Source organism: Bombina bombina, chromosome 5 (genome assembly GCF_027579735.1).
Source record: "Bombina bombina isolate aBomBom1 chromosome 5, aBomBom1.pri, whole genome shotgun sequence".
NCBI lineage: Eukaryota > Metazoa > Chordata > Amphibia > Anura > Bombinatoridae > Bombina > Bombina bombina.
The window spans coordinates 266,374,835-266,402,189 of record NC_069503.1 but is presented as its reverse complement, the minus strand read 5'-3'; the positions used below and the strand labels follow the sequence as shown (position 1 = coordinate 266,402,189).

General features: G+C 38.7%; 1 protein-coding gene across 1 annotated transcript in view; it reads right to left on the bottom strand.

Moving 5' to 3' along the window:
- Positions 1-27,355, bottom strand: part of CUBN (cubilin) — a 749,121-nt gene that overhangs the window by 393,190 nt on the left and 328,576 nt on the right. Inside the window, exons 29-31 of the mRNA XM_053713984.1 lie at positions 23,753-23,934; positions 1,704-1,878; positions 111-292 (exon numbers count right to left, since the gene is read on the bottom strand). Of these exons, the coding sequence (XP_053569959.1) occupies positions 111-292; positions 1,704-1,878; positions 23,753-23,934 (539 nt within the window). The remainder of the gene's footprint in view (positions 1-110; positions 293-1,703; positions 1,879-23,752; positions 23,935-27,355) is intronic.

Below are 27,355 nucleotides of genomic sequence, written 5' to 3'. Positions count from 1 at the left end.
GAAAAGAAACACGGTTATGCAAAGTTTAAACAATCTACGAGATGATGAAGGGCCATCAATGTGTCCAACTGTCCATGAATTGAGAGAAAAAAAAAATCTTAGCTACTTACGCTGACAGTGTCGTAACTGCATGAAGAATGAAATTCAATGTCAAAGTCTGTAAATTCTAAGAGAACTCTGTGTCCAAAGTCAACTCTAATAGTCCAAGAACATTCTGTGTTGTTCTCATAAGGTTTTGGATAATTCTGTGAATGGATTTCTCCACTGGATGCTTGAAACAGTCCACCACAACCTAAAGATGATCATCAAATGGTTTTATATTTTTTAGTATTTATAAAACTAGCATACATGGTAAGGTTTTAAATTATTTTTAATTTAGGATATCTTCTAAATGTGATAATAGAAATAACAAACATCGTTATTATATTGGAGAACCCACATATTTTTATGATCCATCCTATTGATTTACCAAAAAATAAAATATATTACAATATGCCAAATCTAAATACATATTTTCATGAATCTTGAGTCGCCATTTCTTTTCAGCCAGGTCTTTTTAGATGCTCTTCATTACCCTATGTTCAAACAGTCATACCCTACTATTTCACCCTTCCAGACTAAAACAAAAAGCCTCTCCCTGTAACCATATCAGATTCATATGCCCTCTATCAAAGGGTATATTTAATTTCATTCATACTATTAAATAGTATATTGTGAATCTATTGTATTTATGAATCACTCACATCACATATCCATCATAAAAATAAAAACATGATTTTAGATTTATTGTTTTAATAATCTTGCTAATACTAATGCAGTCCTCAACTTTATGGCCTTCAAGTCAGCTGAACATTATGAACTCGTTATTAAAGGGACAGTCTGCAACTTAGTCATCTTAAAGTCTTACCTTATATAAAGCTGCAAATAGCGACCTGCACCTTTTCTATATAATGCAGCAGGAATGGTAAGAAAGTTTTTTCAAAATGAATTTTGTTTCGAAATGGTTGTTAAGCTCCGCCCACTGATGACATCACAATCTGGGCTGCATCTAGGAACTCTGTTCAATAGCATTGACAGTCTGTTGAATCCAACTAGTGAGCATTTTTTGATTTGATGCCATATACAGCCCAGATTGTGATGTCATCAGTTGACAGGGCTTGGCAGCCATTTCAAAGTGGCCAGAAACAATATTCATTTTAAAATAACCTTTTTACGATTCCTGCTGCATGATATAGAAAGGGGTGCAGTAGGATATTTGCAGCTTAATCTAAAGTAAGACTTTAAGAGGACTAAGGGTGTAGACTGTGCCTTTAATGCTGCAAATTGCAATTAATACTATCTAATCTATATATTGTCCTTTATATTATCTTCATATATTCTCTAAGAAGAATTTCAAAATAATAGTCTTTTATACATTATTTATAGTTTCTAATTGCTCCACAATCTGTCCTTTTCACGTTGTAACCTACAGTTTACTTCAATAACCTTATCTGCCATCCCTTTTATATAACTCAACACCATTAACATCAGTTTCTTATTATTTCAGATATTTATTACTATTATTATTGCTCTTCAACTCTTTTCTCTACCCTGCCTCACCATACATTACATATGCAAGCAAAATTGTATAATCTCTTTGTATTTTAACTATTGTGTAAATGTTTTTATATATTAGTTTGATTTAAACAAACAGTTAAAGTTACCTCCAGGAACTTCATGCCATGTAGCATTAAACCCTTTGCCACTGACAAATGAATCCGTCTTAAATCGAACTGCAACTCTATTTCCAGTGCTGGAAACATGCAATGGATTGTCCAGAGAACGAGATGCACAAAGCTGCGCTAGTCTTGGTGAAGATAATCCAGGACCACCATATATCTGAAATTACAAAATTTCATTTCATTTTAAAATTGAGTTAAGACAGAAGCATGTCATTGTGTTAGTATTTATGATTACAATGCTCAAAGTATATGAAGTTCAAACTGCTCATACAATCATACGACCGCACTTTTTATATTTCAAAAGTTCCTGTTACAGACAAACCAGAAAACTCTAGAAAAGCTCCCGCTTGCCACCTCCCCTCTACATATAATTATCCATCTTGTTCCTTCTATATCCTTTTTTTTGTGTTTTGTTTTTACCCCTAGATTCTTAGCTTATAAAATCAGGGACTGCCATGTTTATGACCTATTTAAAGGGAAATTAAACAAAACATTTTTTAGTTTTACCATTTCCAATTTGCTTCTACTATCAAATTTGCTTCATTCACATGGTATTTTTTGTTGAAGAGATACATAGGTAGTGTGAATGTCTCTGAAGGACAACATGGCAAAACTTCAGCCTTATAGTGCACCACACATATGCACGCTCATGAACCTAACCACTGTTTTTCAACAAAGGATACCAAGAGAATTAAACACATTTGAATTTTAATCATGAAATAAAGAAAGTGGATTTTATGTCCCTTTAAGCTTTTAAAAAGATAGTCAGAAAGATATATCTATGAATATCATTTTATCTTAGTCTCAATAGGGTAAAACTAAATTTTCATGATAAAAAATGACAAGCTCCAATTACCCAACTACACAAACTGCTCAGATGACTAATTAATAGAGATACGGGAGATCCTATTAAAATGTTGATAGTGACGTGTGTTTATGTCATCACCTGAGGCTCTCTAGTTACTACGTTACAGCAGAAGCCTTCACCAGAGAGCACTACTACACAAGAGTGCACCTTTGGGACCAGCACTGGGAAGGTAAGAATTGCCCTAATGCAGCTGTACCACTAAACAGAGTTTCTCAAGCACTGCTCCTCAATAATGACTTTATGCTTTGACTACAACTTACACTCCTACTGTACTTCAATGGTGTTTCACTGGGTATGTACAGAGAATATCTAGATATATGCTGCATTCTTGCATAGACTCAAACATAGAGCTCTATTTATTAAGCAGCGAATGCTGCTTTGGAGGCCCATTGTTTCAGGCTCAATTGAAACGGAAGTTAAGAAGCAGCAGTTATAAAAGGTGACGGATTGAAATCATGCCGATCCGATATGATCGGGATGATTAACGGCCCCTGCTAGTGGCCGATTGGCCGGCAGTGAGCAGGGGGCGGCATTGCACAAGCATTTCTGGTGATAAATGATAAATGCGGAAAGCGTATGCTGTCCGCATTTAGCAATGTCGAGCTGTAGCGATGTCCGCTCAACACTTAATAAATCTATCCCATATACTTGAAGCAGTGGAAGCTTTACTGGAAGCAAATAAGCTAAGTACTGCAAAAATGTTTCATTTCAGAACTGAAATACACTGTAATTCAACTTTATTGGGCAGATTTATTAAAGTGCGGACGGACATGATATGATGTAGCGCATCATGTCCGCCGCACATCGATAAATGTATCATTGCACAATCAGTTATTGTGAACTGCTTGTGCAATGCCGCCTCTGCAGATTCACGGCCAATCGGCCGCTAGCAGGGGGTGTCAATCAGCCTGATCGTATAGGATCGGGCAGATTGATGTCCGTAGCCTCAGAGCAGGCGGACCAGTTATGGAGCAGCGGTCTTTAGATCGCTGCATCATAACTGCTGTTTCCAGCGAGCCTAAAGGCTCTCGCAGAAACACAGACATCGGAGCTTGATAATTCGGCCCCTTTGTGCTATATTAGATTCAGTTTAAGCTGCGTCTGTGTCCCTGAACAATAGTTTTAGTTGTGATTAATAGTTTTGCCCAGTCTTTATGACCGGATGCACAACCTAATTTCCTGTTATCTTGGAATATCAGCCAAATCAGTAAAAACAGCAGTGAAATCATCTAGACAAGGATTTTATCATAGAAAATATATAACCTATCATTGGGTTTCCTTCGGTTATAGTCTAATGATCATGACTCATCCCAAACCAAGTCATGAAGGAAGTCAGTAAGTGCTCACAAGGGATCATTTAGTTAGAATTATTAATCATTTGCAAAGTTTTGTGGTGGTTACTTTGGTGACTGAATGGCAGATTCTATTGTAGGTACACTTTTTTATTTATAAACTATACATTACCATACATTTAATTTATCATATTTAATATGTAACTAACAAACACAATACTACAGGTTTTTTTAGCCAGGTAGGTAAAATATAAGTATAAAATTCAGACAGTCATTGCATTATCTGCCCTGCAGTATAAGATATCCAATATAATAAAATGCACAAACCTCTAGAGTATCACAACAAAGTGGTAAAGGTCATTAGCAAAGGATGCATCACCTGTTTATAAAACTGCAGAGGAGAGAGGTTGTTAACTTTTAATTTGGGTTTTATTAATATAAAAAGCGCATATAAAATTGTAACTGTAATAAGGATGAGTGAGGGTGAAACTGAAAAGGCCAATATGTTTTTCATCAGTCACAGCTTCATCTGTTCCAAATGGATTGCAGAAGATTTTCCTAAATGTGCTGCTGGGTCTGTGGACAAGGGGCATAGTTATCCCAGACACACATGTAAGTGGCTTCTAGCTATAATAATACCGCTATTTGTTGTATGTGATTTCTTATACAAATGTTTCTTTGTATACTTCTGTCCCTGATTTTTTTTTGTACTTATTTAAACATTGCATGAGTTTCATGGTTGCAATTTACATTGATGGGGTATGTGGAAAAATAATTATTTCAGATATATTTTATAAAACATAGAGTAGATTATTAACCCCTTAAGGACCAGCAACGTACCCTATACGTCGCTGGTCTTTCTATGGAGATTGTGTTATTAATAGCGCAGTCTCACCGGTGACCAGAAGGGAGGATATAATAAAATGGTCCTGCTGCTTGCAGCGACACCCACACTATTATAAACAAGAAAACTCCTAATGAGTGGTGACAGTTTACTTTATTCTGGCAGGTATCCTTTGTTGAAGAAACAGCAATGCACATGGGTGAGCTAATATGAGACATATATGCGCAGCCACTAATCAGCTGCTCCTGATCCTAGTTAGCTATGTTTTTCAACAAAGGATACCAAGATAATGAAATAAATTAGCTAATAGAAGTAAAGTGGAAAGATGTCTAAAACTAAATGCCCTATTCATCAATCACAAAAGAAACAAACGAGGTCTCATGTTTTCATATCAATTTAATGGGCAGTATGAAATGTATGACATTTTTAGAGTGTGCCGTAATGATGTGACATTGAAGTTGAAGAACTGAAGACAGTATGACATTTTAAAAAGTGAATGAGCCTGCTATTGGCTGCATTTCTGTGTTAATATTAGAGCCCTTGTAAATCGACCATTTGTTATTGCATAGTCACATTTTTATTTATGCATCAAAATCTATTTACTACATTACTAATGATCTGCATTCAGTATAAATGTTGTAAATGTATTTGAAACTGACATTTTGTTAGAAAACTAATACTCCTCCAATATTATTTACTGTATCTTACTTCCTTTGCTGCAGCCAGTTTTACACAGATATTAAAAAACAACCTTGAATATCAACCAATCTCTATGAAATATGTAGGAATTCTATGGAATGCAAATCAGCTCTCTGGGGAAGCAATCTTTAAAGTAAATTTGCAGGAAACTAATTAAATAAAGCAACGTTGTTGTTTTTTTTAAAAATGTTCTGAATAAACCAGCATCTAATGGACATGCAATACAATGGTGCATTTAATATCCCTTTAAAGGGTTAACTTACACTGTTTAAGCACCTATTTGGATTACAAAGGATGGATTATAAATGTAAAACAAACTTTTTGAGTTATGTATGAAATGTTATCTTTCCCTTTGAACATACAAGACTAAAACTGTAGCATGTAACTGACTAAATTCTAATTTCCAGATCAAGTATTGTTGTGCTGTATGGATATTACTTTCTAAGAAAAATAATTACTTGAATGCAACTGAAATAAAGGAGATGGATATTTTTTTTTGTTTGCTTGTTTTTAAACAAAGCTAAACCATCTCTAAGCTTTTTGCCAAAACCAATAGAACGTTATGCAGAGTTTGTTCTATCACCGCTAAAACGACTTGTTTGGTCTGTTTTTAACATTTACTTCTGCCTTGTTGGTTCCATTTATTGTTAGATTCAAGTCAGCATTCCAATGTTATGAGCAACAGAGGGCTGGTTTATGTGGCTGAGCGTGTTGCAAATTACTGTGATGCTCAGTAGAAGTTACCAAATGTAGAAACATAAAAAATAGCAAAAGCTGAAATTGTACATCATATAAAACATTTTATAAAATGCCCAGTTTTTTTCTTATAAACACAAACACAATAATTTCTATTACATATTTAACAAATACAATTACTGAGCAACAATTTAAAGGGACAGGACCCCCCAATTTTTCTTTCATGATTCGGATAGAACATACAATTTTAAACAACTTTCCAATTTACTTCTATTATCAAATTTGCTTAATTCTCTTGTTATCCTTTGCTGAAGGAACATCATTGCACTACTGGCATCAAGCTGAACACATCTAGTTAGCCAATCACAAAAGACAAATGTGTGCAGGTACCAATTAGCAGCATCTCCCACTAGTGTAGGATATGAGCGTATTCATTTTGATCAAGGGATACCAAGAGAACAAAGGACATTTAAAAATAGAAGTGAATTTAAAAGTGTCTTAAAATGACATGCTCTATCTGAATCATGCAAGTTTAATTTTAACTTTCCTCTTGCTTTAACTTTTCAATAAAACTAGAGTCCAGTCCACTAGGGCATTTTTAAAGTGTCATATGCCCAGAACAAAAATCACCCTGCATGGTGCATAAATCCATAGATTTCACCAGAGACACATCATCTAACATCAGAAGTCTGATTAAACATCGGGGGCAAGATTACATTTGCGGCGTCGCCCGCAAAAGCTGCCGAAGCCGATTTTTAAACGGTTTTGTTATCACATATACGGCGTCGCATATAAAAGCAGCACGTATATTTCACCCGTCGCCTGCAATTTTTACTCCCATAAGCTAACATAGAACCACGTTGCAAATCGGTATCACATATTCATCGCAAGGACTTATGCGGCGAAAATGGAGAAATTTAATTCCGTTTTCACCTCGCCACACATAGGCAGGTGCAGCAAGACTTTCGCTGAGTATGTGAGCACTGTAACCCCCTGAAAATAGTAACTAACACCTAATGCATGCGCAATATCTATCTACCTCTTGAAAATAACTAACACCTAACGCATGCGCAATATCTATCTACCTGTCAACCGCCAATCCCCACCGCAATAACTAAATAAATGTATTAACCCCTAATCCACCAACCCCCACATCGCAATCTAACCTTATAAATCTATTAACCCCTAATCCGCCAACACAACGCAAATATATCCTAATAAATGTATTAACCCCTAAACCGCCATTAACCCACATCGCAAAGTACCTATTAAAACTATTAACCCCTAATCCGCCATTAACCCACATTGCAAAAAACCTTATAAATCTATTAACTCCTAATCCACCAAACCCACACAACACAATAATCCTAATAAAACGATTAACCCCTAAACCACCAAACCCCCACAACGCAAGTACGCTAATTAACCTATTTACCCCTAATCCGCCAAACCTCCACAACGCAAATAACTAATTTAATTACAAAGCCCCCTAAACTAACACCCATTAAATTAACCCCAAATTACATAAAATAATAAAATACTAAATTATAATTAAAATAAATTAATCTAAAATTACCAAAAATAAAAAAGTCTAACATTACAGAAAATAATAAACAAAATGATCCAAAATAAAAAAAATAAACCTAATCCCTATGAAAATAAAAAACAAAAACAAAATAAAAACACCCCCTAATCTAATGCTAAACTACCAATAGCCCTTAAAAGGGCATTTTGTAGGGCATTGCCCTAAATTAAACAGCTCTTTTGCATTTTAAAAAATTCTAAGTCCCCCACAACTGTTAAACCCACCACCTATCAAACCCCCCAAAATAAAAAAACCTAACACTAAAAAAACCTAAACTACCCATTGCCCCTAAAGGGGCATTTGTATAGGCATTGCCCTTAAAACGCCATTCAGCACTTTTATGATTGCCCATTAAAACCCTAATCTTAAAATAAAAAATAAAAAAATCCTAACTATAACCCCCAAATATCGTACACTGAATAGTGAATTCAAGGTGCGCATTTAAATATGGGGTACCTTAAATTCCTATTGCCTGAAAAATTTAAATCAACCAATAGGATGAGAACTACTCAAAGAGCTACAGCCAATGATGAAAAGCCAATAGGATTTGAGTAGCTCTCATTCTATTGGCTGATTTAAATGTTTCAGCCAATAGGAATTCAAGTTACCCCATATTTAAACGTGTACCTTGAATTCACTATTCAGCGTACGGCGACGATCATTCGAAGAGGATCTTCCACGTTCCCCATTTCCGTGGTCGCCGGTCCTGTTTCGCGCTCATCTCCGGCCCGCCGATTTGGTCCTGGATGAAGAAGCTACAGGTCCCCGCTTGGAGGAAGATGTCGGCTGCTTGGAAGAAGACTTCACCGCCTGGAACAGAACCTTCTCTGCCGGACTTCAGTACCTATTTGGGGGTTAGAGGTAGGATTTAAATTTTTTTTAGATTAGGGTTTTAATGGGCAATTGTAAAAGAGCTGAATGCCCTTTAAAGGGCAGTAAAAGAGCTAAATGCCCTTTTAAAGGTAATGCCCATACAAATGATCCTTTAGGGGCAATGAGTAGTTTAGGTTTTTTAGTGTTAGGATTATTTATTTTGGGGGGTTTGGTGGGTGGTGGGTTTTACTGTTAGGGGGGGACTTAGAATTTTTTTAAATGCAAAAGAGCTGTTTAATTTAGGGCAATGCCCTACAAAAAGCCCTTTTAAGGGCTATTGGTAGTTTAGAATTAGATTAGGGGGTGTTTTTATTTTGGGGGGCTATTTTATTTTCATAGTGATTAGGTTTAATTTTTTTGTTTATTATTTTCTCTAATGTTAGACTTTTTTATTTTTGGTAATTTTAGATTAATTTATTTTAATTTAATCTTAGGTTTATTTTTCTAAGTACTTTAAGGATTTTTTATTTTAATTATAATTTAGTATTTTATTATTTTATGTAATTTGGGGTTAATTTAGTGTTAGGTTAGGGGTTTAGTAATTAAATTAGTTATGTGCGTTGTGGGGGTTTGGCGGATTAGGGGTTAATATCTTAATTAGGGTACTTGCGTTGTGGGGGTTGGAGGTTGGAGGTTTAGGGGTTAATAGTTTTATTAGGATAATTGCGTTGTGTGGGTTTGGCGGATTAGGGGTTAATAGATGTTTAAGGTTTGTTGCAATGTGGGTTAATGGCGGATTAGGGGTTAATAGTTTTAATAGGTACTTTGCAATGTGCGTTAATAGTGTATTAGGGGTTAATACATTTATTAGGTAGATCACGATGTGAGTGAATGGCGGATAAGGGGTTAATACATTTATTAGGTAGATTGCGATGCGGGTGAATGGTGGATAAGGTGTTAATACTTTTACTAGGTAGATCACGATGTGAGTGAATGGCGGATAAGGGGTTAATACATTTATTAGGTAGATTGCGATGTGGGTGAATGGTGGATTAGGGGTTAATAGTTTAATTAGACATATTGCGTTGTGGGGGTTGTCAGTTTAGGGGTTAATACTTTTATTATTATTTGCGATGTGGGGAGATTGCAGATATAGGGGTTTTTATGTGTTGGCTTTATTTTTGGGAGGCGGGTTAGACTTTTACGGGAGATTTGATATTTTTTTTTATTTTCTTAGGCGCCGGCAGTTTCTAAAGTGCTGTAACTCTAAATCTGTTGGAATCACGTGTTCCTCGTGATATCAGATTTTATGTTTTATTGCAGTGCAGAGGGTAGAAGCACGCTAGAAAAAAAGGTGCATAGTGTCTTTGCAAATGATACCTTGAGAGACAGGCAGTAGTGTTGGACTTCAGTCTATCCTATAGGGATATATTACTTTGGCATCTCCTAGGCATAGTCTAACCACTATTTCATAACTGTGTATCTTTACTTACTACATGTCAGTCAAGTGTATAACACATTATATAAAGAAAATTAGCGGCAACAGCCTAATAACAACTTCAGACCTGCTGCCAGTGAGCAGACCTGTGTACAACATCAGACCTGCTACCAGTGAGCAGACCTGTGTACAACTTCAGACCTGCTACCAGTGAGCAGACCTGTGTACAACTTCAGACCTGCTACCAGTGAGCAGACCTGTGTACAACTTCAGACCTGCTACCAGTGAGCAGACCTGTGTACAACTTCAGACCTGCTACCAGTGAGCAGACCTGTGTACAACTTCAGACCTGCTACCAGTGAGCAGACCTGTGTACAACTTCAGACCTGCTGCCAGTGAGCAGACCTGTGTACAACTTCAGACCTGCTGCCAGTGAGCAGACCTGTGTACAACTTCAGACCTGCTGCCAGTGAGCAGACCTGTGTACAACTTCAGACCTGCTACCAGTGAGCAGACCTGTGTACAACTTCAGACCTGTTGCCAGTGAGCAGACCTGTGTACAACTTCAGACCTGCTACCAGTGAGCAGACCTGTGTACAACTTCAGACCTGCTACCAGTGAGCAGACCTGTGTACAACTTCAGACCTGCTACCAGTGAGCAGACCTGTGTACAACTTCAGACCTGCTACCAGTGAGCAGACCTGTGTACAACTTCAGACCTGCTGCCAGTGAGCAGACCTGTGTACAACTTCAGACCTGCTGCCAGTGAGCAGACCTGTGTACAACTTCAGACCTGCTACCAGTGAGCAGACCTGTGTACAACTTCAGACCTGTTGCCAGTGAGCAGACCTGTGTACAACTTCAGACCTGCTACCAGTGAGCAGACCTGTGTACAACTTCAGACCTGCTGCCAGTGAGCAGACCTGTGTACAACTTCAGACCTGCTACCAGTGAGCAGACCTGTGTACAACTTCAGACCTGCTGCCAGTGAGCAGACCTGTGCACAATTATGGAGGATAATTGTTTGAGATGTTTGGTCACATGGAAGACATTTATCCAGTCCTGGAGTGTACAAAAAGTGTATGGAAAAGCCAGGGAAATAGCCGGGTTACATTACTCAGAATTGAAAGAGAAAAAAAAAGATGAACTGTGCACAGGAGAATAGAGCCAACATCTGCAGTGTTACCACCTATAAATATTCAGTGAACATGTCACCATCACCACTGAAGCTGCCATCAAGGCTTACAAAAGATGGAATACAAGATAACATGGGTTTTATCACTTGATCAATAAGAAGAGAAGATTATACAGTAATCTACATTATCTAATACTGTGATAAAATAATAAGTACTGCAACAGATAAACTGTTGTAAAGGACTTTTTTGACCTGTAGCATAAACTGAAATTTTTAGGACCCAATAGCTTTACAATTAACAAAATATTGGGGCACTGAGTATAAAAGGAAACAGTTAAAGGGACACTGAACCCAACTTTTTTCTTTCATGATTCAGATAGAGCATGCCATTTTAAGTAACTTTCTAATTTACTTCTATTATCAATTTTTCTTCGTTCTCTTGATATCTTTATTTGAAAAAGAAGGATTCTATGCTAAGGAGTCAGCAATTTGTTGGTTCAGGACCATGGACAGCACTTGTTTATTGGTGCTGTCCAATCAACAAGGACAACCCAGGTTGTTCACCAAAAATGGGCCGGCATCTAAACTTACATCTGCTTTTCAAATAAACACACCAAGAGAATGAAGAAAAATTGATAATAGGAGTAAATTAGAAAGTTGCTTAAAATTGCATGCATCTGAATCACAAAAGAAAAAATTTGGGTTCAGTGTCCCTTTAAGCTGAAGCTAAACTGCTAGTAGCTTTGCAAAAAAACATCTAAAGGGAGTAGGAATGTTATAAGTTTTCGAAACTCCAAGATCAAGAGCAAGTTATCCTATTGTACTATATTATCCATCATGTGTCACATGGCAGTAAGGGTACATTATACAAAGCATCTGATAACTGCTTTTGAACCAGCAACTAATTAAAGGGACATAAAACCCAAATTTTATCTTTTATGATTCGGATAGAGCATGTGATTTTCAACAACTTTCCAATTTACTTCTTTTATCTAATTTGTTTTGTTCTATCAATATTCTTTGTTGAAAGGGATACCTAGGTAGACCCAGGAGATGCTGATTGGTGGCTGCACATATATGCCTCATGTTTTTAGCTCACCCAATGCATTCAGCTAGGTACCAGTAGTGCATTGCTTCTTCTTCAATAAAGGATACCAAGAGAATGAAGCACATTAGATAATAGAAGTAAAGTGGAAAGTTGTTTAAAAATTGTATTCTCTATCTGAATCATGAAAGAAACATGTTGGGTTTAGTTTTCATGTCCCTTTAAATGTGGTATGGCAATCAACATCCAAATGTTTTGGTTTCCTGAAAATCACTCTAGACACGATAATTATAGCAACATACCCATAACGTGAAACAAACTGGCATGGATAATGAAAATGCACTACACAGCATGGAATACAATATCCTGTATTGTCAGCCAGAAGCAGTTGGCCCAACCTTATCTACAGTTAATTATTATTATTATTATTATTATTATTATCAGGTATTTGTAGAGCGCCAACAGATTCCGCAGCGCTGTAAACATAGTCGGTCTACAGGATAGCTTTTGTAGGGGTCAAGTGGGTAGAGGGCTCTTATGAAGCGATCTATAAACAGCTGGGCCCATAGGCTTACAATCTAAGGGGTTCAAGGGGAAAGCAATGGCATTAGGAAAGGTTAGTGTTGGTTGTATGCATCCCTGAATAGTAGAGTTTTTAGGGAGTGCTTGAAGCTGTTAAAACTAGGGGAGAGTCTTATGGAGCGAGGCAGGGAATTCCACAAGATGGGGGCCAGTCTGTAGAAGTCCTGTAAACGTGAATGTGAGGAAGTAACAAGAGAGGAGGAGAGGAGGAGATCCTGAGCTGATCGAAGTGGACGGGAGGCAGAGTATCTAGTGACAAGTTCTGAGATGTAGGGGGGAGCAGTGCAGTTGAGAGCTTTATATGTCAGGGTGAGGATTTTATGTTTAATCCTAGAGGCAAGAGGAAGCCAGTGAAGGGATTGGCAGAAAGGTGCAGCAGATGAAGAGCAACGAGTAAGGAAGATGAGCCTGGCAGAGGCATTCATAATGGATTGTAAAGGAGCTATGCGGCAGCTAGGTAGACCAGAGAGGACGGAATTACAGTAGTCGAGGCGGGAAAGGATGAGAGAGTGGATTAAAATCTTGGTTGTATCTTGTGTAAGGAAATGTCTAATTTTAGCAATAAGCAGCAGGCTTTAGCCAAGGACTGGATGTGAGGAGTGAAGGAAAGATCTGAGTCAAGTGTGACCCCAAGACAACGGGCGAGCGGGGTAGGGGTAATGATGGAATTATCAACAGTTATAGAGATTTTGGGGGTGGAGACATTGTACAGTACCTACAAGTCTTCTCCCATGTGAGCAAGAACATAGCAAAAGAATAATGAGCACTTTATCACCAGATCCTTGATGCTCCTTTTCATAAATCATCTATCTATCTATCTATCTATCTATCTATCTATATAAATATATATATAAATATATATATATATATATATAATCCCATCCGGTGTACAGTGTTACCCTCCAGTGGTCATCTGCCTGGGTGCAAACATGTATTAAATATTCCTGGAAAAACGTCGCACTCACAGGTCTTTGGATAAAGCAAATAAAATACTTTTAATGAAACGTTTTCGGGGAATTTCTCCCCATCATCAGCATAAACACAAACTGCATCAAACAAACTTATATAGTAAGTGCAAATAATCAAACTAATTTTCAAAAAACCTGTGTAGGGTGTCCTCTCAGTGTAGTGGCGCCAAACCTTGTGTGTGTGGAACGCAAACTGCGTTCCAGTATGTGAACCGGAAGTGCTACATGTGCTACCCTTTCCGGTATAAACATTATTCAAAGAAGTTAATTTTTAATTTTTAATTTTTAGCAAATATACTTGCAATAGCTGCCTATTGCTAGTTGCTTCTTATACATTATGTTTGTCAAAATATCAAAGTGTACACAATATTACATAATCTATGTCTCGTGTTCTATGTATATACCTCTCTATGTGAGTTCCACGGTTTGCGTGAATCAATCTTACATGTGTGATCATACCCTATTGAAGCAAACGTGTGTATATTATTATAAGTGTTAACATCTTGTTGTTGCCCGCTATGTTATTTCAATCAACTTATATTCCTACATGTGTCCCTCGATCAGCTGTGTGGGCTCCGTATATGACCCCGCGGTCATAATCTGGTTGTCATAGGAACCGTTAACTATGCCGGATCTGATTTATAGATTGGGCACTATAGCCCCAGGAGGATTAAACTCCCCCCCAGATTTTAAGGCCCTCATTTAAGTAGAGATACATACAGGGGTATGGCACATAGACCTAGAGTAACATGTAGCGTTGCACTGGAAGTCAGGCCACTTGAGGGGTAGACTGCCTAGTGCGGGGCGCGACAAGTGATATTTGGGGGGGGACATGGAGATGATCCCCTCCAAGTTAACAATACTCGGTCTCTTTTTCCAATTACCCACAAGATCTTGAGTATACTTAAAACACTGAGCAGCCTTAAAGTAGTGAACAGCCTTAAAACGTGTAACAAACCTAAGGATACCACTTATCCACAACAAGCACAGATGACTCCTAAATGAAGGATACAAGAAATTGATCGATAGGAACATCACAGAACCACAGGATAATGAACTATGGAGAGATAACAAACAGGGGTTAAAAGTAACCCCGACTTGAGGAAAATCTAACCCATACTCACCCCATGTCAGGTTGTGCAAATACATCACACAAGGTCATAGAATTGGGACTTATACAAGAACATTCATTAAAAACAGAAATTTTGAAGAAAGTGAACATAAAGTAACCATATGAAGTAATATGGAAATAACAGTTTACTTAAAATTAGAAAAAGAATATGTGTTCTTCACAGTGTGTACAAGGGGCATGGAGACACACAAGTGGGATAGATACAATCTACAAAACCAAATACACATAACTCACACTAAGTGTACATCACAGCAACAAAAACAGAGTTGCTTTCATTTATTACATTTTAACTGTAACAAAAAATTTTTTAGTTTTATATATGAGTACTTAGCATATAACTCATATGGATACCTCAGCAGAGTCCTTATTAGAATAGGTAGAATACAGAGATGGTCTATATAACCCCCATTAAGGGAGACCGCACATTCACCCCTTGATATAGTAAAGATACATAATACTAAGGGGATAACCATAGAGCCATCCGCCTAAATCAGATCCGGCATAGTTAACGGTTCCTATGACAACCAGATTATGACCGTGGGGTCATATACGGAGCCCACACAGCTGATCGAGGGACACATGTAGGAATATAAGTTGATTGAAATAACATAGCGGGCAACAACAAGATGTTAACACTTATAATAATATACACACGTTTGCTTCAATAGGGTATGATCACACATGTAAGATTGATTCACGCAAACCGTGGAACTCACATAGAGAGGTATATACATAGAACACGAGACATAGATTATGTAATATTGTGTACACTTTGATATTTTGACAAACATAATGTATAAGAAGCAACTAGCAATAGGCAGCTATTGCAAGTATATTTGCTAAAAATTAAAAATTAAAAATTAACTTCTTTGAATAATGTTTATACCGGAAAGGGTAGCACATGTAGCACTTCCGGTTCACATACTGGAACGCAGTTTGCGTTCCACACACACAAGGTTTGGCGCCACTACACTGAGAGGACACCCTACACAGGTTTTTTGAAAATTAGTTTGATTATTTGCACTTACTATATAAGTTTGTTTGATGCAGTTTGTGTTTATGCTGATGATGGGGAGAAATTCCCCGAAAACGTTTCATTAAAAGTATTTTATTTGCTTTATCCAAAGACCTGTGAGTGCGACGTTTTTCCAGGAATATATATATATATATATATATATATATATATAGCATTTATATTCTATACAATGACATTTCAGACATTCACCTCTTCCTCAGGTATTTGTGTGAAAATCACATGAAACTTATTTTATATTTGCATGAAAATCCTACTCGTGAACAAACCCGAGCATAATTTTTGCTACCTCTTGTCTCTATAACAAACGACATTACTCAACTACTCCTTCTCCCTCTCCACCTGCTCTGTTCATTAGCTTATCTCTCATAAACTCACCTTACTTTTGTACTCATTAACTTTACCTATTCCTAAAAGATCTCTACCCCCCCTGCACCTCGTCACACTTGTCTCAAAAACAGACTCATTACTGCAAATCTGTATCTCATCTCTAGTCACTCTCCCTCTTGCTTATACTTGCTGCAGGTAACATCTCCCCTAATCCTGGTCCCTAACAACTTCCTAGCTGTGTACCGTTCCATAGACTCAGAAAACAAAACTCTGGTAACCTTACTCACATTCCTCTTGCATCTAAAGCCACTACCCCTTTCACTTGTGCACTCTGGAACTCTTGCTCTGTTTGCAACAAGCTCACTTCTATTCATGACCTCTTTATCTCCCGCTCTCTCAACCTTCTGGCTCTAACAGAAACCTGGCTCTCTCCCCTAGACACAGCATCCACTGCTGCTCTGTCACATGGGGGTCTCCACTTTAGCCACACTCCTAGGTCTGGTAATAGACAAGGAGGTGGTGTAGGTATCTTACTTTCCTCTTGTTGCACCTTTCAACAAATACATCCCATTTCTTCCCTCACATTTTCCTTATTCAAAACCCACATGATTCGCCTATTCTCTCCCCTCTCTATATGTGCTGCAGTCATATACCGACCCCCTGGCTCCTCAACTCAATTTCTAGATCACTTGGCTGCCTGGGTACCTTATTTCCTTTCCTCAGACACCCCTGCCCTCATTCTTGGCGACCTCAACATCCCTCACGACAATCCCACTGCCTCCTCTGCAAAACATCTTCTGCAGCTCACTTTCTCTTTCAGTTTGTCACAATGGACTGACTCTCCCACTCACAAAGACAGTCACTCCCTTGACCTGATCTTTAGCTATCGATGCACTATTTCAAACTTCAAAAACTCCCCTTTTCCTCTTTTTGACCACCATCTTCTCCCTCCTTCTACTCCTCACACCTAACTTCACAGAAGCATTATGTCATTAGATCAGCAACAGCTTGCTAATTCCCTCGAACCTCTCCTCTAATCGATCTCCTCCTTTTCCTGCCCTGACCAATCTATCTGCCACTTACATCCACCCTTACATCGGTCCTTGACAATCTGGCCCCTCGAAAATCACACACTCATCCTCAGCCCTGGCATACTCCTCTGACACGGTACCTACGCAGATGTTCCCGTACTGCTGAGTGTCACTGGAGAAAATCTCAGAGTTCAGCTAATTTTCTTCATTACAAGTTCATCTTGAACTCCTACTATTCTGCCCTTAATCTCTACATTATTTCTCTACTCTTATATCTACTCTTTCTTCAAACCCAAAACGTCCGTTCTCCACTTTCAATACTCTTCTCCGCCCACCCCCACCTCCTAATACAACTTCTCTGTCAGCTCAAGACTTTGCCAGCCACTTAAATAACAAAATTGACTCCATCAGAAAACTAAATCAGCTCTCAACATACTTCTAAAATCTGCACTTATACTGGGCTCTCACCTCACTACCTGTCCCCTTGACCCTATCCCCTCACAGCTACTCCCCTCCCTCTCTTCTACCCTTACCCCTATACTCACACACATTTTCAATCTCTCCCTCAGCACTGGTATATTTCCCTCATCTCTAAAACATGCAATCGTCACACCTATCCTCAAAAAACCTTCTCTTAATCCAACCTCCCTATCTAACTACCGCCTTATTTCCCTACTCCATCTTGCCTCAAAACGTCTCGAAAAGCTAGTATATGCACGCCTATCCCATTTCCTTATGCTAAACTCCCTCCTTGACCCACTGCAATCTGGATTTTGTCCCCATCACTCAACAGAGACAGCAATCATTAAGGTTACCAATGACCTACTTGCAGCAAAATCCAAAGGCCACTTCTCTCTGCTCATCCTCCTTGATCTGTCCGCAGCCTTTGATACTGTTGCCCACCCTCTTTTGCTCCAAACTCTCCAAACCTTCAGCATTTGTGACACAGCCCTCTTGTGGTTTTCTTCCTACCTGTCAAACCATACCTTTAGCGTAGCCTTCATTGGGCCTCTTTTGCCCCGTCACCACTTTCTGTTGGGGTAGCGCAAGGCTCTGTCCTCGGTCCCCTTCTCTTCTCAATCTACACATCATCATTAGGTTTCCTAATAAAGTCCCACAGGTTCCAATATAATTTCTATGCCGACAACACCCAAATTTACTTCTCTGCACCAGACCTATCTCCTTCCTTGCAAACCCATGTCACTAACTGTCTTTCTTACGTCTCTTCCTGGATGTCCTCTCACTACGTCAAGCTAAATCTCTCCAAAACTGAGCTCCTTATTTTTCACTCTTCTTCCAAAATCTCCACCCCCAATCTCTCTATAACTTTCAAGAACTCCATCATTACCCCTACCCCGCATGCCCGATGTCTTGGGGTCACATTTGACTCAGATATTTCTTTCATTCCTCACATTCAGTCCTTGGCTAAATCCTGCCGCTTCCACCTTAAAAACATCCCTAAAATTAGACACTTCCTTACACAAGACACAACTAAGATTTTAATCCACTCTCTCATCCTTTCCCGCCTCGATTACTGCAACTCTGTCCTTTCTGTTCTCCCCAGCTGCCACCTAGCTCCTTTACAATCTATAATGAATGCCTCTGCCAGGCTCATCTTCCTTACACGTCGCTCCTCATCTGCTGCACCTCTCTGCCATTCCATTAATTGGCTTCCTCTTGCCTCCAGGATTAAACACAAAATTCTCACTCTGACATACAAAGCCCTCAACTGCACTGCTCCCTCTATATCTCAGATCTTGTATCCATTTACTCTCCCTCCCATCCCCTTCGCTCTGCTCATGACCTCCTACTCTCCTCCTCTCTTGTTACCTCCTCACACTCCCATTTACAGGACTTCTCCAGACTGGCTCTCATCTTGTGGAACTCTCTGCCTCACTGCACAAGACTCTCCCCTAGTTTTGAAAGCTTCAAGCGGTCCCTAAAGACTCTACTGTTCAGGGATGCATTCAACCTACACTATTCTTCTTTATTCCAGTTCCTCTCCTCTATTGCTATCCCCTTGAACCCATTAGCATGTAAGCCTAAGAGCCCAGCTGTTTGTAGATCACCTTCTTAAGAGCTGACTACAACAGTGCGACTCTTGGCAGGGCCCTCTACCTGCTTGATCCCTATAAATGTTTTGTTGTATTCCACCTGTATTTATGGCGCTGCAGAATCTGTTGGCACTCTATAAATGCGCTAACCAGACATAAAAATATGAATATTTCTCATTCCAATGTTCTTCACATAGCAGAATATGCAGACCGGACAGGTTCAGTGTATTATGTATGACACAGCTATTACTACTATTATGGTGTGTATATGTTGCAATTGACCAAAATAACTGCTTTGTATATATTTCACTTTTCACATTGTGTGGGGGGACGGGCCTACTCTGCCTACACCCTTGTTATCTATTTTTACTATTACGCTAGTAAAAAATATTTTTTCAAAAAGAGTGCTGAAATCCCTGTCTTTTTTCATCCTGATTGATTTATTCTGGATGATTTCTCTTGTTAATAAAAACATTTCATATTATATATATATAAATATATATATATATATATATATATATATATATATATATATATATATATATATATATATATATATATATATATATATATACAGTTGTGCTCATAAGTTTACATACCCTGGCAGAATTTATGATTTCTTGACCCTCATCAAAAGTTTACATACTTGATTTTGGCCTGATAACATGCACACAATTTCATACAAAGGGGTTTGAATGGCTATTAAAGGTAACCACCCTCACCTGTGATCTGTTTGCTTGTAATTAGTGTGTGTGTATAAAAGGTGAATGCGTTTCTGGACTCCTGACAGACCCTTGTATCTTTCATCCAGAGTTGCACTGACATTTCTGAATTCTGAGTCATGGGGAAAGCAAAAGAATTGTCAAAGGATCTGCGGGAAAAGGTAGTTGAACTGTATAAAACAGGAAAGGAATATAATAAGATATCCAAGGAATTGAGAATGCCAATCAGCAGTATTCAAACTCTAATAAAAAATTAGGGGTTCTGTTGAAACCAAACCACGGTCAGGTAGACCAACTAAAATTTCAGACACAACTGCCAGGAAAATTGTTCAAGATGCAAAGAAAAACCCACAAATAACTTCAGGTGAAATACAGGACTCTCTGAAAACGTGGTGTGGCTGTTTCAAGATGCACAATAAGGAGACACTTGAAGAAAGATGGGCTGCATGGTCAAGTCTTGCAGGAGCGGCTAAAGCTGATAATTACAGTTAAAAAATGTATCAGTTAAAAAGCATCTGTTTTTATTGTAATTATCAGCTTTAGCCGCTCCTGCAAGATATTCCTGTTTTTGTAATTTTATCTATATGTGTTTTTTACATTTTTTAACTGATGCTTTTTAACATGGTTCATTAAATAATCTTCTTTTATCTCTCTGTGAGTATATTTATCCCTTGGCCTCTTGTTGGCGCTGTATTCACAATGATGGAGGTATACAATGACAAGGATTTGTGATAAAATACAAAACATAACAAAACTAAACAAATCTAGTACCGGAGGAAGAGGGCCCTGCTACGGAAAGCTCACAGTCTACAGGTTTAGCGTGCAGAGACATAAGGTTGGGGTAGCTTGTCACATCGGTTGTAGTTTCAGCAGTGAGTTAGGCAGTTCAATAATTATTTTGGTTAGGATGAGAGATGGAGGAGAGATGGTAAACCTCTCTGAATAGGTATGTTTTCAAGGAGCGTCTGAAGCTATACAAGGTTGGAGACAGTCTTATGGAGCGGGGTAGAGAATTCCAGAGGACAGGAGCAGCACGTTTGAAGTCTTGAAGATGGGAGTGGGACGTAGAAATAACAGGAGTGGAGAGATGTAGATCAAAGGTTGATCGAAGAGGACGGGATTAATATTTCAAGATGAAATATAGTTGGGAGTTAGACTACTGAGTGGTTTGTAAGTTAATACTTTAAATTGTATTCTGGAGTGTATGGGGAGCCAGTGTAGAGACTGGCAAAGAGGAGCAGCTGATGTAGACCGGTGACTTAAGTGGATGAGTCTAGCAGAAGCATTCATAGTAGATTGGAGGGAGGAGAGGCAGTGTTTTGGAAGATCATTTATGAGTAGATTGCAATAATCAATGCGTGACAAAATGAGGGAATTAATTAGTATTTTTGTAGTTTTTTTTATTAAGGAAGGGGCAAATTCTGGAAATGTTGCGTAGGTGTGAACGGCAGAATTTGGTAAGCCCTTGTATGTGTGGGTTGAATGTGAGTTCTGAGTTAAGTTTGATCCAAAGACAGAGGACCCGGGGTGAGATGTTAAGAATAGAGTCTCCAACCGTCAGAGAAATGTCAGGTGTTGGATGTCTCGAAGAGGGGGGAATAAGAAGCAGCTCAGTTTTGGAGGTAGTGTGAAGACATCCAAGAGGAAATTGCAGAGAGGCAGTTGGAAATCTGGTTGAGTAAAGAGGGAGAGATATCAGGAGAGGAAATATAGATTTGGGTATCATCAGCATTTAAGTTGTACTGGAATCCAAAGTAGGCTATAAGTTTTCCAAGGGAGGATGTATAGAGAGAGAAAAGCAAGGGACATAAGACAGAGCTTGCGGTACTCCAACTGAGAGAGGCATAGGATCAAAAGATATGTTGTTAAAGGAAACTGACAACAAGCGATTTGAGAGATATGACGCAAACCAGGAAAGGGCTGTGTCTCGGATGAGTCAACTGTGTCAAAAGCAGAGGACAGGTCAAGAAGAATTAGTAAGGAGTAGTGGCCTTTTGCTTTAGCTGATAATAGGTAATTTGTTACTTTAGTAAGAGCGATTTCTGTTGAGTGTTTAGGGCAGAAAACAGATTGTAGTGGATCAAGAAAGGAGTTAGTTGTGAGAAATTGAGTTAGCCGATTATAGACCAGTCATTCCAATAATTTTGAAGCAAAGGGATGTAAGGAGACTGGTAAATAATTAGAATTGGTGGAGGGGTTAAGCGATTAGGATTGGCATGATTGACGCATGCTTGAATGTATCAGGATATGTGCCAGTGGGGAGAGATTGGTTAAAGAGGTGAGTTAGGGTAGGGGTTAGTGAAGCAGAGAGAGAGGGAAGAAGTTGTGAAGGAATAATGTCAAGTGGGCAGGTTGTGAGATGAGTCAAAGACTTCTTCCTCTGTTACACGAGAGAAGTAGCATAGAGTTTTGTTAACAGAAGGAGTGGGTAGGAGTGCTGGGTTTGATATCTTTTCTAATGGTGTAAATTTTATTTTTGAAGTGATTAGCAATAATCTGAGCAGTGAGGTTGGTAGTGGGCGGGGTGCAGGCAGATGTAGAAGGTTGCGGTTCAGAACAGCTTTCTGGGGTTGGATGCATGAGATGACACAAGGGAGGAGAAATAGACTTGTTTGGCCAGGCTGAGCACAGAGTTGTAGCACTTACGGATGAATTTATAATGCCGGAAATCAGCAAAGGTGCGTGATTTCCTCTACTGACGTTCAGCAGCCCGTGAACATCACTGAAGATATCTGGTCTGTTTGGTGTGCCAGGGTTGTGGTTAAGTGATTGATGTACGGTGAACAGTGGAGGGTGCAGCTTTGTCAAGTGTTGATTTTAGTGCCGAATTATACTGTAAAGCCACAAGTTTTGGGTAAGAGAGGAATGAAATGTTGGAGAGCAGAGGATTCAGTAGAGTGGAAAAGTCTGTGAGATCCAAGTCATTTAAATTCATGTAAGGTAGCAGTTTTTTGGGGGCTTGCAAATATGTAGCAGGTAGAGTAAGAGAGAAAGTTAGTAGATGGTGGTCAGAGAGAGGAAATGGGAAGTTAAAGAAGTTGGAAACATCACACTACCTCCAACTCAATCTGTCCAAAATTGAGCTACTTCTTATTCCCCCCTCTTTGAGACATCCAACACCTGACATTTCTCTGACAGTTGAAGACAGCAAAGACAGCTATACATAATATATATGTACACATATATAGACATTTATAAATACATTCATATCCATCTTTAGGCATGTATATTTCTGTATGTCTATCTTACATCCCTTTCCTGCCTTTTTTTCTAACACCTGAGATCTCATATCTTTGAGCTCTTAAAATTTTATTGTGCAATTTTTTTTTTAATAATGTTTATTATAATGTTGTTACGAGCGTTACTGTATTGTGTAATATATTTTTGATGTGTTTTGTGATATTTTTTGTTAAGCAGTTAACCACAGCTCTGAAGATGTGCTAACCCGACAAGCTTTAAATTCCATTGTGCTCAAGCAATCATGCTTAGTTTCAACTTATATGAGCGCAATTTTGAAAGCAAAAACCCAATATCGCTTGTGTGCAAAGGTTTGCATTCCACTAGTAATCTGGCCCATAATGTTTGGGTTATTTTGTTGTATTACCCTTACCCTGACAAATTTCTGTACATTCCTGTGCCTCTATGCTTGATTTTGAATAAACCTGTTTATTTATTATTCTCCCTGTAAATCACTGCAGAATATGTTGGCATCTTATAAATTAAGATAATATTGTAGCTATGGTGTATAGTTTATAAGGTCTTACCTCCAGAACGTCAAAACTACATGATGAATGATATTCTATGCTGAACTCCAAAATTGTGATCTGAATGCTACTGCCCGGAGAGGTTTGTATATACCAAATGCATTCTTTATTGCTGGGGTACTTATTGGGATAACCAGGACTGTTGAAGGATCCAGAGGAACCAAATAATTCACCCCCACAACCTGTTAATTAGAAGAAAGATGTTTTACAGTGCAAGGAAAAATATTTACAAGCTTTTAACAACAACCGGAAGAAATAGTTTTTAGCCATTATTATGTTAGCAAATTAATTTCAGTTAAAAATGATATATTCCAAGTTTAAAGGGAAAGTTCATCAGAACATAAGCTGTATACAGAGCAATTTATTTTCTGATAAATCACCACTACAAAATATTTTTAGAGAACACAAAAAGTGTTTTAAAAATGAAGGTTGTAAAACGTACCACGGCTCATTCTTCACTACACTAACAAAATACAATGTATGAACGGAACTCTCAGATGTCCTTCATTTTGTAGGATAGTAGTGGCTTATAGTATTGGTTTGAGAGTTCTGTTCCACCTTTCCTTCTGATGCATTCCTTTCTCTAGAAATTTCTCTATCAATGCGAGCAAATATTTGTTGATCAAAATGTCTCTTTTAAAAAGATATAAAATTTTATGTGATAGCATTTGTATTTATTATGGTTATTATCAGTTATTGGTAGTGTGCCAACAGATTCCGCAGCAGTATAAACATAGGAATATTATGCATAGGTAGCATTTAAAGGAGACAAATGTGCAGAGGTCCCTGCCAAGAGTTGCACTGTTGTAAATCAGCTCTCATGAAGGTGATCTACAAAAACAGCTGGGTTCATAGGCTTACATGCTAAGGGGGTTCAAGGGAATGTCGAAGGAGGAGGAGAGGAACTGAGGTAAGAAAGATTAGCATATATTGTACGCATCCCTGAACAGTAGAGTTTTTAAGGAACACTTGAAACTGAAAACTAGGGGAGAGTCCTGTGGAGCAAGGCAGAGAGTTCCACAAAATAGGGGCAATTATGAAGAAGTCCTGTAGACGGGAATATGAGAACGAACCAAGAGAGGAGATTGTGAGCAGAGCGAAGGGGGCGGGAGGGAGAGTCTGAAGGTGAGGTCTGATGTAGGATGGATCATTGTTATTGAGGGCCTTGAATGTCAGAGTCAGGATTTTGTGTTTCATTCTGGAGGCTAGAGGAAGCCAATGAAGTGATTGGCAGAGAGGTCCAGCAGATGAGGAGCGACGTGTAAGGGAGATCAGTCTGGCAGAGGAATTGATTATGGATTGTAAAGAAATAGATGGCTGCTAGGGAGACTAGAGAGAATGAAGTTGCAAAAGTAAAGGCAGGAAATAATGAGAGAGTGAATTAAAATCTTAGTTGTGTCTCATGTGAGGAAGTGTCAAATTTTTGAGATTTTTTTAAGATGGATATGGCATAAGCTGGCCAAAGACTGGATGCAAGGAGTGAAAGAAAGATCTGAGTCAAGTGTGACCCCAAAACATGGGGCATGCGGGGTTGGGGTAATTATATTGTTATCAACAGAAAGATGGGGGATAGAGATTTTGGAAAAAGGGAGGGAAATTATTTGATAATCATTGACACGTGCTAGCAAGGAAGGGGATAGATCTGGTGCAGAGAGGTAGATTTGGGTGTCATCAGAATACAAATGACATTGAAACCCATGGAATTTAGTAAGGAAGATGTATAGATTGAGAAGAGAAGTCGGTCATTACTAATTAGGAGTTTAATGTGAGGAAGTGTGATAAATGTTCACAAACTAGCCTTTCCAGAAGTTTAGAGGCAAGGGGGAGTAGGGAAATAGGGTGGTAGTTGGATGGGGAGGTAGGATCACAAGAAGTTTTTTTGAGCATAGGTGTGACTAGTGCATGTTTAAGGGATGAGGGAACTATACCAGTAGTGAGGAAGAGATTGAAAATATGTGTGAGGGTTGGAGTAAGAATAGGAGAGAGGGAGGGCAGTAGTTGTGAGGGGATGGGATCAAGGGGACAGGTAGTGAGGTGAGAGGAAGATATAAGGGCAGAAACTTCCTCCTGAGTAACAGTGGCGAAAGTGCTAATTGTGTGGCTTTGTGAGTTTCGGGTGTTTGCGAATGGTTGGAGGAAATGTGTTGAGAGACGATTTCATTTCTAATAGAATCAATTTTGTTCTTAAAGTGGCTGACAAAATCTTGAGTTAAGAGAGATGTAGTAATAGGTGGTGGGGTGGTCGTGGAAGGGTATTGCAAGTGGAGAACAAACATTTTGGGTTTGAAGAATGACAAGAGATAAGATTAGAGAAGTAATACTGCTTAGAGAGGTTAAGGGCAGAATAAAAGAAGTTCAAGATGAACTTTCAGTGAAGAAAGTCAGCTAAACACCAAAACTTTCTCCAGTGTCACTCAGCAGTGCAGGAACATCTGTGGAAGTAGCATGTCAGAGCAATATGACAGGGCTGAGGATTATTGTGTGATTTGCGAGCTATGGTAGGAGGAGCTGAAATCTGATGAAAGAGTGGAATTGTAGTTACAGATAGATTAGTTGTGGCAGGAAAAGAGGAGATGGAAGAGAGCAGAGGTTTGAGAGAGTTTAAGAGGTGTTGTTGATCTAGTGACTTTATGATTATGTGGAGTTTGGTATGAGGGTAAGATTGAGGGTGAGTAATATGAAGAGCTGTGATGTTGCAAGTGAGGAGATGATGGTCAGAAAGAGGAAAAGGGGAATGTGGAAAGTTTGAAAGAGTGCATCGATAGCGGAAAATTAAGTCAACGCAGTGTCCATCTTTGTGAGAGTGAGAGTAGGTCCATTGTGACAGACAGTAAGATGAAGCGAGCTGGAGAAGTTTCTGCACCAACACCACCTCCTTGTCTGTTTCCAGGCTTTGGGATGTGGCTTAAATAGAGACCCCCATGTGACAGTGCATCAGGGAAGGATGGTGTCTGAGGAAGAGAGCCAGGTTTATGTGAGAGTCAGAATGTTAAGGGAGTGGGTGATAAAGAGATCATGAATAGAAGTTAGCTTTTTGAAAACAGATGGAGAATTCCAGAGTGCCCACGTGATTTTGGTTATGCAAGGAATTAGAGTAAGGTTTCTTGGGTACTGGTTTCTAGGTGTATGGAAGGGCTTATGTTGGTGGGGGTCGATTAAGAAGTTGTGGGGGACCAAGATTGGGAGATATATCACCAGCAGCTAGTATGAGCAAGAGGGAGAGTGACGTAAGATAAGGTATAGATTTGCAGTACTGAGAGTGTCTTTGGGATGTGGTGCAAGGAGGAGAGAGAGAATTAAGGAATGTGTAAAACCTATGAGATTATATTACCTTCTGCTTGGCTATACCTAATTAAAGCAAACAATGGCCTAGATTTAATAAAACACTCTGTGAAACTAATATTGTGTGAAAAAAATATTAACTGCAACATCACAATACAAATCAAAAATATGCGTACACACACCTCAGCTGCTAGTTGCAAGCCTCTCTCTATTATAATCAATGGGCATCTATCTTATAACTGATCATTACACATAGAACAAGCTCAACTGTGAACATCATTACACATAGAACACATAGAACAAGCTCAACTGTGAAGGATA